The sequence below is a fragment of the Candoia aspera genome, chromosome 11 (genome assembly GCF_035149785.1).
Source record: "Candoia aspera isolate rCanAsp1 chromosome 11, rCanAsp1.hap2, whole genome shotgun sequence".
Lineage (NCBI taxonomy): Eukaryota > Metazoa > Chordata > Lepidosauria > Squamata > Boidae > Candoia > Candoia aspera.
The window spans coordinates 12,916,190-12,934,675 of NC_086163.1; the positions used below are offsets into that span (position 1 = coordinate 12,916,190).

Here is an 18,486-nt window from a genome sequence, read left to right on the forward strand (position 1 = left end):
TCGGAGATTTCAGCTTCAAAATGGTGGGAAATTGCTCTCCTCGTTTCTGGAATTGTGGCCTGACGAAGCTTCTGGAGACCACAAAAGGAGGTTCAGAGGTTATATGAGACCCTGGGATCTCCATTTGCCCAGGTCTTTATTTTTTAAAAATAAATTTTATTAAAAGTTTTGAAGAGAACTTCAAAACTAACACAAACACCCAGGTCTCCTATTCTTGTAATACAGAGCATTCCAAATGCATCTTTATTGGAAAATTAACAAAAAATATTCACTTAAGAATGCAAAGATGTTGATGATTCATAGCAACAACCTGGACTCTTGTAATGTTTGAGATTAAATCAGAAGTTGGCATTTTAAACCAACTGAATGGTTCTCCGGTTATATTCCATCAGCTTTTGAAGATTATAACTGAAAGCATCCACAGGGTGTCACCCAACATCTTTAAAGAAAGGGCCTAGGCGCCAGTTATTTTTTTTCTTTTAAATGCGTTTTGTTGTTTCCTCTAAATATTCCTTTAGGCTGTTACACAGAAGAGGAGCCAAGAAACCTGCTGACATTTAAAAGGTGGAAGAGGGGAGGACCAAGTATGAAGTGTGATGGAAAAACCCCAGCCTCCAGTCTGGAGAGGTACGCAGCTGAAATCGTGGCAAACTTTCACCCGGGTTTTTCCATCACGGCCACCAACATCCTTTCTTTCCTTCCAGTCAGAAAAAACAAAACGAAACGAAACCAAAGATGGACTTTCTGGTTTTGGGTCCACCTGAAATCCAAACAAAATGCTCTGATTTGACGTTTACAGGAGCAGCCTAGCCCGTCCAAACCGCAGGGATCGGGGCCGGGGAAGCTGGCTTTTACAGAGCCTTGCAAGGCGCTTGAAACGTTTGGGGAACCCGGGAGTAGCTCGCGCGATCCTCTGCCTCGTCTGAATCCGCCTGCTGCCCGCAGTCAGTGGAGCGCTTGCGGGCACCTTGGCTGGCCCTTCGCACGGCAGGTCGCAGCGCATGATGCGCTTCGGGAGCCGCCCCAGGCGAGGCCACCCGAGGACAGGAGGCTGGCTAGATGGCAGAGGGCGGGTCGTAGCGAGGCGGAGCGGACGCTTCCCGCGGCTCGGGGAGAGCGCTCTGTTGTCGCTTCTCCAGCCCAGAAAACAAGCTGGTCTGCACGCCGCTCTGGAGAACATGGGTAGGTGTGCGCACGTGGATCCCCGACCATTCCGTGTTGCAAGCTGCGCTCCTGGGGGTTTTACTAGGAGGGGAAATACGGCCCTGATGGCTGGGCGTGGGGTTAGGTTTCAGCTGGGGTGCAAACCGACTTCATCCAGGTTTGTTGAGGAAACAATGGCTAAGTCGGCGTGGGAGGGGGGACCCCAACCCCGTTTCGTTGGAAGGCTCCTGGGTCAAGCACCTCCCCACTGGAAACGACCGGGGCGGGGGTGGTGTTATTCTCGAGGCAGCGTGTTTGGGGTTGGGCTCGTTGTCACTTCCCGTACAGGAGGGGGGGAGCGCCTCGCTTCGCCTCGCCTCCGGGCAACCCACGCGGCTGCGGTTGCTCAGCAGGCAGACAGACCCGACATGAGAGGTACGTCTTCTTCATAGTCTTCTTGGTTGGACGGGCGTGGACGCTTAGCTTTGAGAATACGCGGATTCACTTTACTTGCTGGGGCTGCGCGAATCCAAAAGGACGTGGGCCCGAGCACTTCTAAAACGCCCGTTCACACATTCTAAGAAACCCTCCCGGCGGGTTCTGTATGCCTCGGAGGTCTCCGCGTCTTCGGGGGCCGGTGCAAAATCCGAACGGCCGCTAGGGGGCAGCAGAACCCAGCTGGGTGGCCCTAACGAGTTCGCAGCAGCGTGGGGCGTGACTCTGTCCATGGCCGCCACTCAGCTCCCTGATCGCCCTCTCACGCCTCTCTCCGTGGCCAATGGCTGTGCACTCCAGGGGCGGAGCCAAGCTTCTATTGCAGCCTCGCTTCGCTTTGCGATACTGTAGTTTTTCTCCGGCCGCTTCTTATGGGCGCCGCAAATCAGGATGTATTAATTGTACGGGGGAGAGAAGCGGGTTTTATCTTTTGGGCGGAAGTTTCCGTATGCAGGAAGTCAGAAGGTGAAAACCCTACAGGGTGTGTTTGTTTGTTTTGGTTTTTAAGCGTGGATTATTTCTTTATCTGTTGTGTTTCTCTATAGACTTTGAAAGGGAGTGTCATGTAAACGTGATCAGCCATTAATTGCTGCAGATCGGATCGACGCTGGTTCGAAAACGGAGCTGGGTTCAAGAATTAACAAAGTACTTCCAAGGTGGGGCTTCTCACCTTCAATGCTTGCTTGCTTGCTTATTTATCTATCTATCTATCTATCAAACTTTATCACCGCCCATCTCCCCCACACGGGGTGGGACTCTGGGCGGTTTACAATAAAACAGGATTAAACTTCAGACCGATTACAAATACAATAATACAATAAAAATAGTGCTTAATGCTTAGGTCCCAGCTTGCCATTTTTGTTGCTATTACATTTTATGTGTTGATATTAAATTAAGTTTTGTTGCTCTTAAAGGTGCAGCAGCAAAGCTGGTGCAGCAGAGATGTTTTTTTAAAAGAGGCTTTGCATTTTGCAGAGCAGATTTTTTTTAAAAAGGAGGCTTTGCATTCCATTTTCCTTTAAAAAAATATTGAAGTTTTTCAACAGAATTAAAAACAGTACAAATGTTGAACTAAGGAAGAATAAAGAAATGTAATAAGAGGATGAGCTCAACTAGCCCCAGACGTGATGACGCAGCTAGCTCAAAGCCGAAAGGACGGCTAGCGGCCGACGGTGCTGGTGGTGAACGGCGAATCCGATGTTCTAAGGATCAACACGCCATTGGAACCTGGAATGTAAGATCTATGAGCCAGGGCAAATTGGATGTGGTTATTGGTGAGATGTCAAGATTAAAGATAGACATTTTGGGCGTCAGTGAACTGAAATGGACTGGAATGGGCCACTTCACATCAAATGACCACCAGATCTACTACTGTGGACAAGAGGACCACAGAAGAAATGGAGTAGCCTTCATAATTAATAGTAAAGTGGCTAAAGCAGTGCTTGGATACAACCCAAAAAATGACAGAATGATCTCAATTCGAATTCAGGGCAAGCCATCTAACATCACAGTGATCCAAATATATGCCCCAACCACAAATGCTGAAGAAGCTGAAATAGAGCAGTTCTATGAGGATCTGCAGCACCTACTGGACAACACGCCTAAAAGAGATGTTATTTTCATCACAGGAGACTGGAATGCTAAGGTGGGCAGTCAAATGACACCTCGAATTACAGGTAAGTATGGCCTGGGAGAACAAAATGAAGCAGGACATAGGCTGATAGAATTTTGCCAAGACAATTCACTCTGCATAACAAACACTCTCTTCCAACAACCTAAGAGACGGCTTTATACATGGACTTCCCCAGATGGACAACACCGAAATCAGATTGACTACATCCTTTGCAGCCAAAGGTGGCGGACATCTATACAGTCGGTAAAAACAAGACCTGGAGCTGACTGTAGTTCAGATCATGAACTTCTTCTTGCACAATTTAGGATCAGACTCAAGAGATTAGGGAAGACCCACAGATCAGCTAGATATGAGCTCACTAATATTCCTAAGGAATATGCAGTGGAGGTGAAGAATCGATTTAAGGGACTGGACTTAGTAGATAGGGTCCCGGAAGAACTCTGGACAGAAGTTGGCAGCATTGTTCAGGAGGCGGCAACAAAATACATCCCAAAGAAAGAGAAAACCAAGAACTCAAAATGGCTGTCTGCTGAGACACTAGAAGTAGCCCAAGAAAGAAGGAAAGCAAAAGGCAACAGTGATAGGGGGAGATATGCCCAATTAAATGCAAAATTCCAGAGGTTAGCCAGAAGAGATAAGGAATTATTTTTAAACAAGCAATGCGCGGAAGTGGAAGAAGACAATAGAATAGGAAGGACAAGAGACCTCTTCCAGAAAATTAGAAACATTGGAGGTAAATTCCAGGCCAAAATGGGTATGATCAAAAACAAAGATTGCAAGGACCTAACAGAAGAAGAAGAGATCAAGAAAAGGTGGCAAGAATATACAGAAGACCTGTATAGGAAGGATAACAATATTGGGGATAGCTTTGACGGTGTGGTCAGTGAGCTAGAGCCAGACATCCTGAAGAGTGAGGTTGAGTGGGCCTTAAGAAGCATTGCTAATAACAAGGCAGCAGGAGACGACGGCATCCCAGCTGAACTGTTCAAAATCTTGCAAGATGATGCTGTCAAGGTAATGCATGCTATATGCCAGCAAATTTGGAAAACACAAGAATGGCCATCAGATTGGAAAAAATCAACTTATATCCCCATACCAAAAAAGGGAAACACTAAAGAATGTTCAAACTATCGAACGGTGGCACTCATTTCACATGCCAGTAAGGTAATGCTCAAGATCCTGCAAGGTAGACTTCAGCAGTTCATGGAGCGAGAATTGCCAGATGTACAAGCTGGGTTTAGAAAAGGCAGAGGAACTAGGGACCAAATTGCCAATATCCGCTGGATAATGGAAAAAGCCAGGGAGTTTCAGAAAAACATCTATTTCTGTTTTATTGACTATTCTAAAGCCTTTGACTGTGTGGACCATAACAAATTGTGGCAAGTTCTTAGTGGTATGGGGATACCAAGTCATCTTGTCTGCCTCCTGAAGAATCTGTATAACGACCAAGTAGCAACAGTAAGAACAGACCACGGAACAACGGACTGGTTTAAGATTGGGAAAGGAGTACGGCAGGGCTGTATACTCTCACCCTACCTATTCAACTTGTATGCAGAACACATCATGCGACAAGCTGGCCTTGAGGAATCCAAGGCTGGAGTTAAAATTGCTGGAAGAAACATTAACAATCTCAGATATGCAGATGATACCACTTTGATGGCTGAAAGCGAAGAGGAACTGAGGAGCCTTATGATGAAGGTGAAAGAAGAAAGTGCAAAAGCTGGTTTGCAGCTAAACCTCAAAAAAACCAAGATTATGGCAACCAGCTTGATTGATAACTGGCAAATAGAGGGAGAAAATGTAGAAGCAGTGAAAGACTTTGTATTCCTAGGTGCGAAGATTACTGCAGATGCTGACTGCAGTCAGGAAATCAGAAGACGCTTAATCCTTGGGAGAAGAGCAATGACAAATCTCGATAAAATAGTTAAGAGCAGAGACATCACACTGACAACAAAGGTTCGCATCGTTAAAGCAATGGTGCTCCCCGTAGTAACATATGGCTGCGAGAGCTGGACCATAAGGAAGGCTGAGAGAAGGAAGATTGATGCTTTTGAACTGTGGTGTTGGAGGAAAATTCTGAGAGTGCCTTGGACTGCAAGAAGATCAAACCAGTCCATCCTCCAGGAAATAAAGCCAGACTGCTCACTTGAGGGAATGGTATTAAAGGCAAAACTGAAATACTTTGGCCACATAATGAGAAGACAGGACACCCTGGAGAAGATGCTGATGCTAGGGAGAGTGGAAGGCAAAAGGAAGAGGGGCCGACCAAGGGCAAGGTGGATGGATGATATTCTAGAGGTGACGGACTCGTCCCTGGGGGAGCTGGGGATGTTGACGACCGACAGGAAACTCTGGCGTGGGCTGGTCCATGAAGTCACGAAGAGTCGGAAGCGACTAAACGAATAAACAACAACAATAAGAAAGTGAAAAAGAAACATAGAAAAAAGAAGTAGAAAAAAAAAAGATTCTAAAGAATCTTCCGACATTTTCCAAAGTTGTGAAATTTTGAAGGTAGCGGGGCATTTGCTAGAGGGTTTTTTTTAAAATCTCTTGCACAAGTTGGGAATGGATTTACAAAGTGGTCATTCTTGCAGAGTGTAAGTTTAGTAGAGGAACAGTTTCTGTCTACATTTGTTCAACTTGTCATGGAATAAGGAGCGTGGTATGTTCAGAGCTGTGCATGCATCACGTGTGATTTGAAACAAGTGCTTGAGTGACTGCAGCAGCTGTCTGCTAACCATGAAAGCAGACAGGTCTAGTTCTGGAGTTTTAATGACCCAGCTCATTAAGGTAGCACATCTTTAACATGATTCTTACTGCAGCTTGCTACATACTTTTAAAGGCTTGTATACAACGTCAGCCCCATAATATGTTCCCAATTATCACTGTTACCTTCTCTTGTGTTCTGTTTTTGCTGGCTGACCTTTTTGGTCATGCAAACACGGTCAATACACTTCTAACAGCATTACAAACGCAAAGGCAACCAACCACAGTCCTCAGCCACAACCACTGTTATCAGGGTCTAAAATAACATTCCCGCTGCTGACCTCTTACTCAAACAGCATAAAGTTTAGTTTGATGTGCCCATGTGTGGAACCAAATGTGATGGCTGATTAACTCGACCTAGGTACATTTTAGGTTCTGTTTTGGTGTTGAGCTGTGCATTGTATTTTTCGCTGAGGTTGTGAAGCAATTAGGGGAAGGGAATGACACAGGCGTGGTTGTAGGGTGGAAAGTTGCTTCTTTAAACCCGAGATACGTAGCATGGTAAAAGAGAGAGGCTTTAATACTTAGGTTTAAAACAAGTGTTTGTATAACAGGTTCTGCAGCTGATCTGAGCTATAAATCAAGGAAAAGGTATTTCAGCATGATATGGGAAGCCAACCCTGGAAGGCAGTATGCACCCACTACTTTTGTCTCAGCAATTGTTTATTGTGTGGCATGCACTGCCATATTTTTTGTGCATTGTAGTGGAATCCTTTTTCTATGCAAGGAGAAAAGTCTTTGTGGGTAGCAAACATTATCTGATGGTCAGGAACATACTGTGAATACATTAGAATTTATAATTAAGGGGGAATAACGGCTTTATTTTGTGAGCCCTGACAATTGGCATGTTTCCGTCTTTTTAAAATCTTACTGCGTTGATTTTTCAACAGGTCTTTGTGAAGGACATCTGCCCTGCTAATACTTGGAAAAAGCAAAAACATGAACGGTTAACAAGGTAAATAACTTTGAAATGTTTCATAATTTCTTCTTGTATTTTTGTTTGCTTTGTTTCTATAAATAGAAGAAACTGAACTGATTGTAATTTGAAAGAATGGAGTGCAGTGGAAGGGAAGAAGGGAGTCTATGTGAAAAAGAAAGCATTAAAGAACAAAAGTGATCTGAAAAATCTGGCAGGTTTTCTAGCACAAACAAAGGGAAGATGACAGAAACACATCAGGAAAGTGGAAGTAATTGTTGTATTTGTGAAAAGGAAACTTCACAACTTCTGTTTTTAATGAGAAAGTGGAGAATGAATCTTGCCAGTATTATATATAGATTAAATGTATAATTACTAAACAATCCATGGGCTGAAAGACAAACTAGTCAGTCCTGAACTTAGTAAAGACAGGTTGAGTTTTTGATTAGCGGACAGAAATTTGCATACTTTGGACATGTGGTGCAAGTAGATGACTAGAAAAAATAATTTATACATCATAAGTTCCATACAAGTAACAGAAGGGGAAGATAAGTGGACAGATAGCAAGCATTTGTCCATGCAATGACCAGGAATCATGTCTAGCTCAGTACCAACTAAAAACTAGATTAAACTTACAGGCATAGACAGTGCCAAGAGTTGACATGCAATGTAGTGTTTTTGCTTTTAAATTAATAAGTCCTGCCATTTTAACTTGTAAAGCATAATTTTTGGCTTAGTAAGTTGTTATAAACTTGGCCAATTGTGGGTTACTCCATAAACCTGGAATAGCACACTGTACTGATGCAGCTGTAATCTTAGGGTAAATAGTCAGAAACAGCTAAGAGACATTAGCTCCCTAACACATGTAAAAAAGCAAAAACAGAGAGGGTGCCGAATGATTGAACAACCCAGGACTTCTGTATGAGTGTTATCTGGGTTCATTCACTGCCTTTTCTTCCTCCACATGTCTCAAGCAGAAGTTGTCTCATGACCAAACTGCCCCACTTACAAAATTAGACCAGGAGCCCTACTTTTGAGGCTGGTGGGGGTCAGAAACCAACAGCTAACATGACTCCATACCCTCCCAAAGCAATTTACAAGCAGTATAAATAATGGTCAATAAAATGCAATGGATGTTATTGAAAAATCAATCAATGAACAACAGCATTTTTGCTTCTCGGGCAGTTGATGATTATTGTGATTGTGGGGCAGGGGCAGGAGGGAGAAGAATCTGGTTGAGCAGGTTTGTTGCCTCTCTGCCTCTCTTCCGGGATCCTTCCCGAGGTCAGAGGGAGATAATAGATCTTATGTGGAGGTGAAGGGAGCAGCCTGTCTTTCTCCCTCTATTTTGCATCAAGTTTGGGCAAAGCTACCTTGAGTTGCAGCATTGAAACTGGGGATTAGTTCTGCACCTCATGAATTATGTATTTCGTATGTGGATTTGCACATCATGAGCTGCTAAGAAGACACAGCACTTTATCTGAACCCACGCCTGGTATCGGAAGCAGCCTTACATAGATCTGGAACCTTGATGCCTCCAGCCCAGCTTTATGATGCGGGTTGAGTTTACAAATTGTGCTAACCCATGTGGGGTGTCAAGTTCCTCTGAGATGGGAGGAACTCTCAGAGGAATTTAGCTCTGGCCTTGAGAAGGAAGAGGGAAGGTAGTTACTCAACCCTGGGAACGTAGAAAGTGCGAGAAAGAGACTGTTGTCCTTCAAAAGGGGCAGTGAAAGCCTTCAAGATTCTCTTACATACCCTACAGCTATAAGATATTCCTGGATTTCTTGCCGTGTCATTTCCTTGACCCTGCCCACCCTGAAGGGAGCAGTAAACTCCCCAGTTACATGGACAAGCACAGCTAGAAACTCTTGTAATTCAGGAAAGGAAGACCCTCTCTGAGCAAATGTGAGAGATGACACAAAATTTATAACCACTCCTACTTCAGACTTTCAATCTCCTTGGCCTTTCTCTTCCCACGCTCCCTTGAACCACAGTTGAAAATGGCTGCATGCTGACATTCTCTTCATTCCAGCTCTTAGCATATTCCTGAGAAACTCCAGCCTCTTAACGGGACCCCGACGGAGAGAGCTGCTGGATGGACCAGGCTGGGGTGGGGTATCATTTCAGGCTTCCCCTTCTTTCTTCTCACAAAAATTACAGTATCAGTGTAATTTTTCCACCTCTCTCCTCTTTTTTTGGCCATCACAGTCAGCTTTTCAGTATGGAGAAGCTTATACTGAAATAACTCTTCTATCTTAACTCAGTACTTTTCATAGAAGGCAGAAAAGCTATCAATTTGTCTAACCGAGTGTTTCTCAACCTTGGCAACTTTCCGATGTGTGGACTTCGACTCCCAGAATTCCCCAGAAATTCTGGGAGTCGAAGTCCACACATCGGAAAGTTGCCAAGGTTGAGAAACACTGGTCTAATCATTCTAAACCCTGAACCCCATTTTGCATGGCGTTCTCTGCACAATTCCTCACTCCCACCCAGTCCTAAGTCATGCTTGTTGAGGAAGCCTCACTTGACTTGGCTCCCATTTTGTACTAAATCCGAATCCATGCTTTACCAGTGATAGTTCACACACCCAACTGAATCAGAACCAACCAAAATACAGGCTGGCTTAGGGCAGTGTGTGAACCAGGCCTCTGACAAGGAAAGGCTCTCCAGAGTTTTAGGAAACAATTAGCCAGTTTGGGGTGAAGACTTAAATTTGAGACCTTCTGTATGGCAAGCCAGTGTTCTTCCACGGAGATTCAGGCATTTCCTGATCAGCTAGGTTAATAAATCACTTGTAAGATTGGATAAAAAGAGAACAACCACAAGTAACTAGTTGTGTATCTCCAGACATTTATTTCTTTGGAAATGCTGGTGTCCTTTGCTTTCATACCTCCTTATGGTTTCATGGTTCTTAATAACAGAGTTCAAAAGCCAGGCTCAGCTGTTACCTAGGAGATGACCATAATTAGATTGTTGGAGGAGATTTTGGCAGTGGGGGTGGGGATACTTTTTCTCCCTGAAGAACATCTGTAGAAGGTCTAGGGACAAAGAGTCCTCACTGGACTTGTTTAACTCAATGGTGTACAACAGTAAAATGCTTCATGGTGTGTGTATGTACACAAGATAGAATGCTCTTTGTTGGGGTAACGTCCATCAAGGTAAGAATGTTTCCAAAACGTGCAAGTTGTCTTTTGCTCACTACTGAGCGTGTTTACTCAGAAACAAGTCCTGCTGACTTCAGTGGGCCTGATTTCCTCCCAAAAGTATGTGCATCAAATTGCAGTTGAAGAGATGCAGGCAGCAATGTATGATGCTGCCTTACTCGCTCATTGGACCTCTATTGCACTAGCCATGAGGATTAAACATGGTTGTTGCTCCTTACGTGGGACGTTACAAAATAGATTTCTTAAATCTGAGTGTTTTACTTAAACCTGAGAGTTTTACTTACTTACCAAATTTTATCACCGCCCATCTCCCCCCCAAAGGAGGGACTCTGGACGGAGTTTTACAAGATGTGACTGTGACATGGCTGACTTTCCATTCATTTATAGCTATTTAAGAAAGCAAGTTAGAAGTCTTTCATTGAGTAAAAACTCTGCAAAGCATTGGGTGATGCAGGTTCTTTAATTGTAAAAAAGCACATTCTGATGAAATAACCTTGCAAAATTAACCCAGATGAGCAGTCATATGTTAAATGGTCACTGAAAACAAGAGATGATGTCAAAGTAAATGCTTTTTGCTATCTTACTGTCTGAACACATTCCAACAGTGCCTACAGTTGGCAGTTTTGAAATCTACCTATGTTGTGGTGGTCCAGAGACCAGCAAACCTTTCAGGCAGTGGGTATCTATAATGTATAGTGGCTTGCCGTGCCTCTTACTTAAAAAAGAAACTGAGCCAGTTTGGTCTAGTGGTTAAGGTGCTGGGCTAGAAACCGGGAGACTGTGAGTTCTAGTCTCGCCTTAGGCATGGAAGCCAGTTGGGTAACCTTGGGTCAGTCCCTCTCTCTCAGCCCAACCCACCTCAGAGGTGGTTGTTGTGGGGAAAATAGGAGGAAAGAGTGTTAGGTATGTTCCTTGCCTTGAGTTATTTATAAAAATAATAAAGGCGGGATAGAAAATAAATAAATAAATAGATCACCAGATGTCATAAGATTTCAGCTACCATACTCCTGAGATATTGTCAGCCCTTAGAGTTAGTCCAGACAAGAAGCACAAACTATGAGTACTAACACTACCTTTATTATAAAGTTACAGTAACAGAATCTTGTATGTCTGAAAGCATTTCTCCCCTCCTTTCCTTTTACTTTCCAGAAAACTAGGGAGGGTCCCTGCTGAAACGTTTCCCACACCCCTTTTCCTTCTGTGGGCTGAGATACTCTTTGCTTGATGGTTGTCTAGTCTGCGGCTTTTCCTCCTGTCTCCCAGGGTCACTCCCACATACCATTACATACAAATATGACATGAGAACACCCAAAACCTCACAAAATCTAGCAATCTCAGTCTCAAAAGGTTTCTGCCATTGCCATTTTTTGAAAATTTAAAAATACTGAATTTGGCAGGGTTGTACAGGCTATTTAGGGAGACTGCAAATATGAAGGTGTCCTGCGGACCCCCGCTAGAGTCCAGACATATTGTTTGATTCCTTCTACGTGAATGTTGCCAGAATGACTGTAAGCTTCCTGTGCACACTAAATTATTTAGAACAATTACAAGCTATTATAATTTATCTTCGGGAGCTTCTTGGTGCAAGGTCATTTGGAAAATCAACGCCATGCTGTAGAAATTGTGTGGTCTTCATATTTTCTCCTTTAATTAGGTTCTTGTTTTACTTGTAGACTTTCCAAACGTGCCAATTTGAAGGCTACGGAATCCTACGAGGGGCATTATGCCTTCTTGGATTGTTATTTCAAGGTCTGCTGTTGCCGCTTTGCCTGGAAGAGGTCGCCTATATTCCAAATACGTTCTGCCCCAGAATCGAGTAGCATGGAAGAGTTTGTTAGCCAGAAGTCATTCAAATCAGTTTCCAGCAGGCTGCAGTTGCAACATCAATAATACTTTCCCTCTGAGAAAAGCCTTCCGACATACCTCCACAGAGGAAGAAGACTTCTCTTTCCATTTGACGCCATCACAGATCGATGATGTCTTAAGGGCAAGTGAGTTGTCCTACACTGTCCCTGAATTTGATGGGAAAAAACCCAGCTCAGTATTGAAATTCGAGTCCAACCACCTGGGGGCCAATGTTCCCATAGAAGACCGCCGAAGTGCTGTAACCTGTTTGCAGACCAGAGGAATGATGTTTGGTGTCTTTGATGGCCATGCGGGCTATGCCTGTGCTCAGTCAGTCAGCGAGAGGCTGTTTTCTTACCTGGCTGTTTCTCTTCTGTCTCGGCAAACACTGGAAGAGATTGAATTGGCCATGGAGTCTATGAAACCAGTTCTGCCTATTCTTCAGTGGCACAAGCACCCCAATGACAGCTTCTTCCATGAGGTTGCCTCCCTGTACCTGGAGCAGCTCAGAGTTTATTGGCAAGACTTACTGAACCCGGACACAGAACTTGGACTAACAGTGGAAGAAGCTTTGATCAGTGCTTTTAAAAGGCTTGACTCAGACATATCATTGGAAGTTCAGGCACCTTCTAAAAATGAACTGCTGAAAAATATAGCTCTTCAAGTGGCTTTCTCAGGTGCAACTGCATGTGTAGCTCATGTTGATCAGATTCATTTGCACGTTGCAAATGCTGGGGACTGCAGAGTGATCCTGGGAGTTCAGAATGCCAATGGCACGTGGTCTGCTTTACCCCTTACACGAGATCACAATGCTTTCAATGAATCCGAAATCTTGCGGTTAAAGAGTGAGCACCCGGCTTCTGAAGGGGACACTCTCGTTATGAACAACAGGTTGCTGGGAATCCTTATGCCCTCCAGAGCTTTTGGAGATGTCATGTTCAAGTGGAGTCAGGAGCTGCAGCAGAGTATCCTTAAAAACCACTGCAACCTGGAGGGTTTAAACATTTATGAGTATGTCCCTCCCTGTTACCATACACCCCCTTATTTAACTGCTGAGCCAGAGGTCACTTACCACAAAATCAGGAGGCAGGATAAATTCTTAGTTCTTGCTTCTGATGGCCTGTGGGACATGCTGAATAATGAAGAGGTGGTCCAGCTCATTGCAAGTCATACAGTTGAAGCTGATGTCCAGAAAACCCAGCTTGCTTTTAAGAAACCAACCAGTCTGGGGTATCTGCAAAACCTGCTGCTTCAGAGAAAGGCCCAGATTGTCCAGCCTTGTGACCAGAACGTGGCGACCCACGTTATCCGACACGCCATTGGCACTAATGACTATGGGGAGATAGACCAGGAAAAGCTTATGGCAATGTTGACTCTTCCTGATGATTTGGCACGTATGTATAGGGATGATATCACTGTTACAGTGGTCTACTTTAATTCAGATGTAATTGACAGATACTACCAAGAGGATGAAGAAGGAGTCCGAAGCGCATGAATTCTGAATTTAGCTCCCTCTCAGCCTTGAATTCCTGTAAAAAATCAATGCATTTTTGACTTGTAAAATTATGTGGGGGTAATAATTTGATTTTAGTGGAATAGTTGGGCTTTGTAGCAAATTGGATGCCTGGGAGAAGGTAGTGCTAGTTGTTTAATGTGAAACCTAAAATATGTAGCTAGAGATGGGTGGTCTCTGAGCTGCTTGTGATGATCCAAATGTCTAAAATAGATTGGAATGGCCAAACATTCTTTCCCTCTATGAGCTCTCCAGAAGTGTCATTGGTGAAAAGGTTGCATGCAGGGGAAAGATGAATTATCTTATTCTAGGTGTGTTTCTGAGATCAATTTGGGCTGTGGTGGGGTTGGGGACTCCAATCCATACAACCTGAGTTGTACTGTAATGCAGAGAAGCTGCTCAAAATAGGAAGCTACTCTGAGCCTCTCAAAGAATTATAGACTGTATCCAACAGGGTCCTTCTGCCAGGAGAATGTCCACCTGTGCTGGGTCAAATTCCCCAGTTCTCTGGAGTTCCTTAAGATAAGTGTTTTCATAGGACTGTGGAGGGTCATTGAAACAGCGTTGCATTTCTGCAATGCTGAATTTTGTTTTCTGTTCCCAAGGCACTAGCAGAGATTCTCAATTGCTTCATCCTATTATGTCAATAGGGAAGGTTTCTTTCAGCTGTTTAAACAGAGGGTTCAATGTGATCAGCTTTTCTCTTAGCTTTCTGCTTGAAGCCCAGCAACCCCTTTTCTTTTCTAATCGGACTGTACTACTGTTCGTATGCTGTGTTAATTGCTGCTTGAATAGATAGTAGATATTACTTCAGGGATTTCAAACCCTTGTTGATTGCTTCTGCTACCGTAGCAAGTTGTACATGAGTGCCTCTTGTCTTTAAAAAAAAAAAGCCTTGAAAAGGATTACTATTTGTAGCTATGCTGCATTCTTGAAAGGCAATGGTAAGATATTTTCTAATGCAAAGAGAAGGATATATATGCACCCTTGGATCAACGCATGATGTTGAAAATGAATGGCTTTGATTTCCTAGAAATGGACAGATATTGTACTTTTTATTTACTTTGGATCTTTTTTTTAAAAAAAACTGTTGACTAACATTCTGTTTGAAAACTGGATGGAAATGAATATGTATCTGGTACCAGTCATGTATGAGTAATGCACTGTGTTGATGACTGTTCTCTGGAAAAGATTAGTGTTTTATAATAGTACACATTACTCACTGTCTGAATCGTGATTTTAGGGAAGTCTGCAATGCTGTATTTCATTTCCATTGAATGGTTTGCTGAATTACACTTTATGTTCTTAAGAAAAATATATGGTTCCAATTCAACATAAAAACCAAACAATCGCCTTGTATTGACAGACAGTGGAATTTTCCATAAGATGAGTTTTTGAAGGACACATCTGATAGTAGATGTTTTGTGACTAATGCCCAGGGAATTAAAGTCTTCAAATGACACAAAGGAAGGAGTGGGTGGGATGGGGCAGCTGAATGAAGCTAGAATGGTTGATTAGATTTGATGTAGATAAAAGAAGCCTGTTATCTCCCCTTTCAGTTCCAAGAATGTTGTGGTCTGCAACTTACAAGAAAGGGGAAGAAATTGGTTAAGAAGAGCTGAGTAGTAGGAAGGAGAAAAACCTTGCAATATATTGTGCTTAAAGATTTGGAAAGGGGAAAAAAGACTTTTGTTAAATTTTGGATTAGAAAAACATAAAGGGCTAATCTGCTAGCAGCTTAAGCAAAACTTTTATGTATGCTTTGGCGTACAAGTGAATTTTAACCATAAAATACTGCTTAATACGGGAACCCATCAAGGTCCTGCATTTTATAACCAATGTTGCTAAGTGTTACTGGACTGCATCAAATGTGCAGAACAGTTTCTTAGCAGAGAGAGATTCCAGCTGGTTGCTAGAGCAGTCTGCCCTTTGTCCTTGAACAGGTTTTTCTTTGACCTTCCATTGTCCTCCATCAAGCTAATAGAGGGGATCACTTGGTGTCATTTTACAAGCAAGTGGAATGTAACAAGTAATAAAGGTAACAGGTCTTTTCTTTAACAAGACTTGTTAGCAATTACTGCTTCAAAAGTCATGCTTAACTTTTTATTGTCACAGCTGATGATAAAAACTGATAGCCTTGACTATTTTTGAACAGATAGGCAAATAATATTTTGGATGATGTCCATTCTTATTGTAGCTGTTTTGCTAATTGCTTTCACTTTCATGTGTGGTAGGAGCTGACTACTTCTGGATCCCCAAATACAGTACCAGGATTTGCCTTGTATTTCAGGTACCCTGGGCTTATCCTAATCTGTAAAGGTTGAAGACTTTGTTTTGGTTCCTTATCTATTAAATCTTCCTTGTTTTCTGCCTATCTGATTGATCCCTTTATTCAGAGCAATTTTGTTTAATGTACTTTTCACTTTGATTATTTCAATCTCTTTATGTGCTTTTATTGGCTCCCTCCTGATCCTTCCTTTTCCAGTTGTCCTTAAGGGTCCTGACTGTACCTCATTCTCCAGTTTTCCTTGTGGCCTTTCTTGCACATTTTGCAGATGTTCTTATACAGTTGAGTTTTTTCCTCTCGCCCTAGGTTCAATCACCCATCAGCACTTTTATCCAGAGAACTTTCCTCAAACCTGCCTTAGCAAAACAATTCCAAAAAGGAGAGGATGTATCTCTGAGCTGTCCTGGTCAATGTCATTGAGATTGAAGGTTGTTTCTGATACCTTAATGCAAAAAACTGCAAATACCTATTTGTTCATTTTATTATTAATTTATTTTACAGCCAAAAGGCCCAAAAAAATACCTATTTGATAGATTCTCAACTAGAGAGATACTGAGATTGAATCTGGGAATGTATGCATACAGAGCCATGTGATCTACCAGCGTCCTATTAAATGTCAACTCAATTGAGGTGCTCAATGTTACCTTACTGTTTCCTAAATTGTTGCCCACTTTACACTTGCAGTTTCTACATTCCTGTTCTGCATAGGTTACAGTGCATCCAATTCTGTGGACTTCAACTCCCAGAATTCCCCAGCCAGTCATGTCCATGTGTCTTCAAGTTGCCAAGGTTGAGAAACACTGGTGTAGAGTGTATTCTCTGCATCAAGGCTATCGTTTCTGGGCTATATAGTTTAATAATATTGCTGAATAAAATATCCTAGAGCCTTAGAAATTCAGTAATGTTAGTAGACCCTTATTTTGTTTAGAATAGACAAATATATCCTTGAATATTGAAGTATCAGTGATAACAAAGCAGTTGGAGTGGTCTTTGAAGACCAATCTCCAGAACAATGCAGGGTCTCATGGCAAGATTTCTGTGCTGTATGGTTAATTTCAGAGGAGTTTTTCAGAATTTTGTACATTTTGAAGCTGGTCTGTGGCTGAGTTAAATACAGTTCAACAATTTATGTAAAAATGGGGTCGGTAATGTCTAGAAATCATTCATCTTTCTGGACTGTGGTTGCAATATAACAGATGTCTTTGCTTCAAGAGGAAGCCTATTTATTTGTGCATAATGTTAATTTAACACAGTACTTCAAGCATTTTTAAATGTTAAGTGAGCTAGTATTGAAATGAAGAGAACATTTATTACATGTACAGTATATACTTTTAAAAATAGGTTCAAACTTTTGTTATTTTTTACAGCTTATTGTAATGGGGAATAAAGGCATGAAGTTAGGACGAATGGAAGAGTAAGAAGCCAGTTTTGCTGTTTTTCTTATGTGTAAAATACACCACGCTGGATGTGTGCCTGGAATGAATGAATATGAAGCACCAAATCAGGTGGTCTGCTTCATTTGCGGACTGAATTTTAAAAAAGGACTTCGAGTAATCAAAGAGGAGGGTATGGCTATGCAGAGTAGTATTTGGGGCTTTTTCCCCCATAAATATACCATCCTTGTGATTTACTAAGGTTGCTGCATCCTGGTTCCATCATCGTCTTTGACCACTTTTCAAGGGAACCCCTTCCATGTCACAGGTCCATAAAATCTAAGTAAGTGCTTTCTCTTGCAAAAGACTATTCAGTTATGTCATGATTGTCCTTCAAGACTCTTCTGTACATCCTGAATCTTGAAAGAGATATACAGTATACAGGTAGTCCCCATTTAGCGACAGTTGGGACCAGCAACTCGATCATTAAGTGAAGCAGTCACTAAGTGAAACTGTGACTGCTTACAATCTGACTTCAGCTTTGCTTTACAGACCTGCGAAGGTCATAAATGCAAGGATTGGTTGCAAAGTTGCTTTATCATCACTGTCATAACTGTGAACAGTTGCTGTCTGAGGCACTCACTAAACGAGGACTACCTGTATAGGCATTATATACCATCAATCTGTCAACTGCCTTACTCATGGAACATATGTCCTGCCCTCCCAAATTGTCCTGGTATTCTTTTCCCTCAAAATTCAAACTTTTTTTTTATGGTTCCTTGGCTTCTGTGTATTGCTAAGCATAATGTATTTCAAAGTTATGGCACTATCCATTTTCACTGCAAGAAGCTGCTAAAGGAAAAAAAATCACCATATATGTAAGCAAGGAAAAATCAAACCAGGACATTTTCTATAGAAAGTCTCAGAATTGACAACATCTGGTCAACCTTGTCTGGGCTGGGAAGCTAAGCAGAGTTAGGTCTGGTTAGGACTTGGATTGGAATGCTCCAGGAACACCAGGGCTGTAAAGTAGAATGGCAAATGGTGTGGGGGGGGGGCAGTGGCAAACCAATTCCATATTCCTTTGTGGAAGTGTCCATGAAGTCACCAGAAATACTGTTCAACTTCAAGGATCAACAATATAAGCAGGGAGATTCAACCCAGAAACCTTTTTATAGACTGTGTGACTCTGATAAGGAGGGGTTAAAATAAATGGGTTGATAAAATCAGTTTGTAAAATTGGCTAGAGAACAAGCAATTGGCCAAGGGGAGAACCACAGATGGGAAGGAAGAGGAACCAAGTGAGTAAGCAAGGGTTTAAGTCAGCCTTTCTCAACCTTTTGGCCCT

At 42.5% G+C, this 18,486-nt stretch overlaps 1 protein-coding gene across 3 annotated transcripts; it reads left to right on the forward strand.

The window, feature by feature from the left end:
• The first annotated feature begins 1,078 nt into the window (after positions 1-1,078).
• Positions 1,079-16,403, forward strand: PDP2 (pyruvate dehydrogenase phosphatase catalytic subunit 2). Of its 3 annotated transcripts, XM_063312749.1 has the most exons (4): positions 1,079-1,182; positions 2,184-2,294; positions 6,928-6,992; positions 11,794-16,403. In XM_063312749.1, exon 4 carries the CDS (start codon positions 11,844-11,846, stop codon positions 13,458-13,460), a length of 1,617 nt encoding a protein of 538 aa, XP_063168819.1. In that variant the 5' UTR covers positions 1,079-1,182; positions 2,184-2,294; positions 6,928-6,992; positions 11,794-11,843; the 3' UTR covers positions 13,461-16,403. The 3 variants fall into 3 exon arrangements, with proteins under 3 accessions (XP_063168819.1, XP_063168821.1, XP_063168820.1); XM_063312751.1 differs by lacking the exon at positions 2,184-2,294; XM_063312750.1 differs by lacking the exon at positions 1,079-1,182 and having other exon boundaries at positions 2,021-2,294.
• Positions 16,404-18,486: the final 2,083 nt, after the last annotated feature.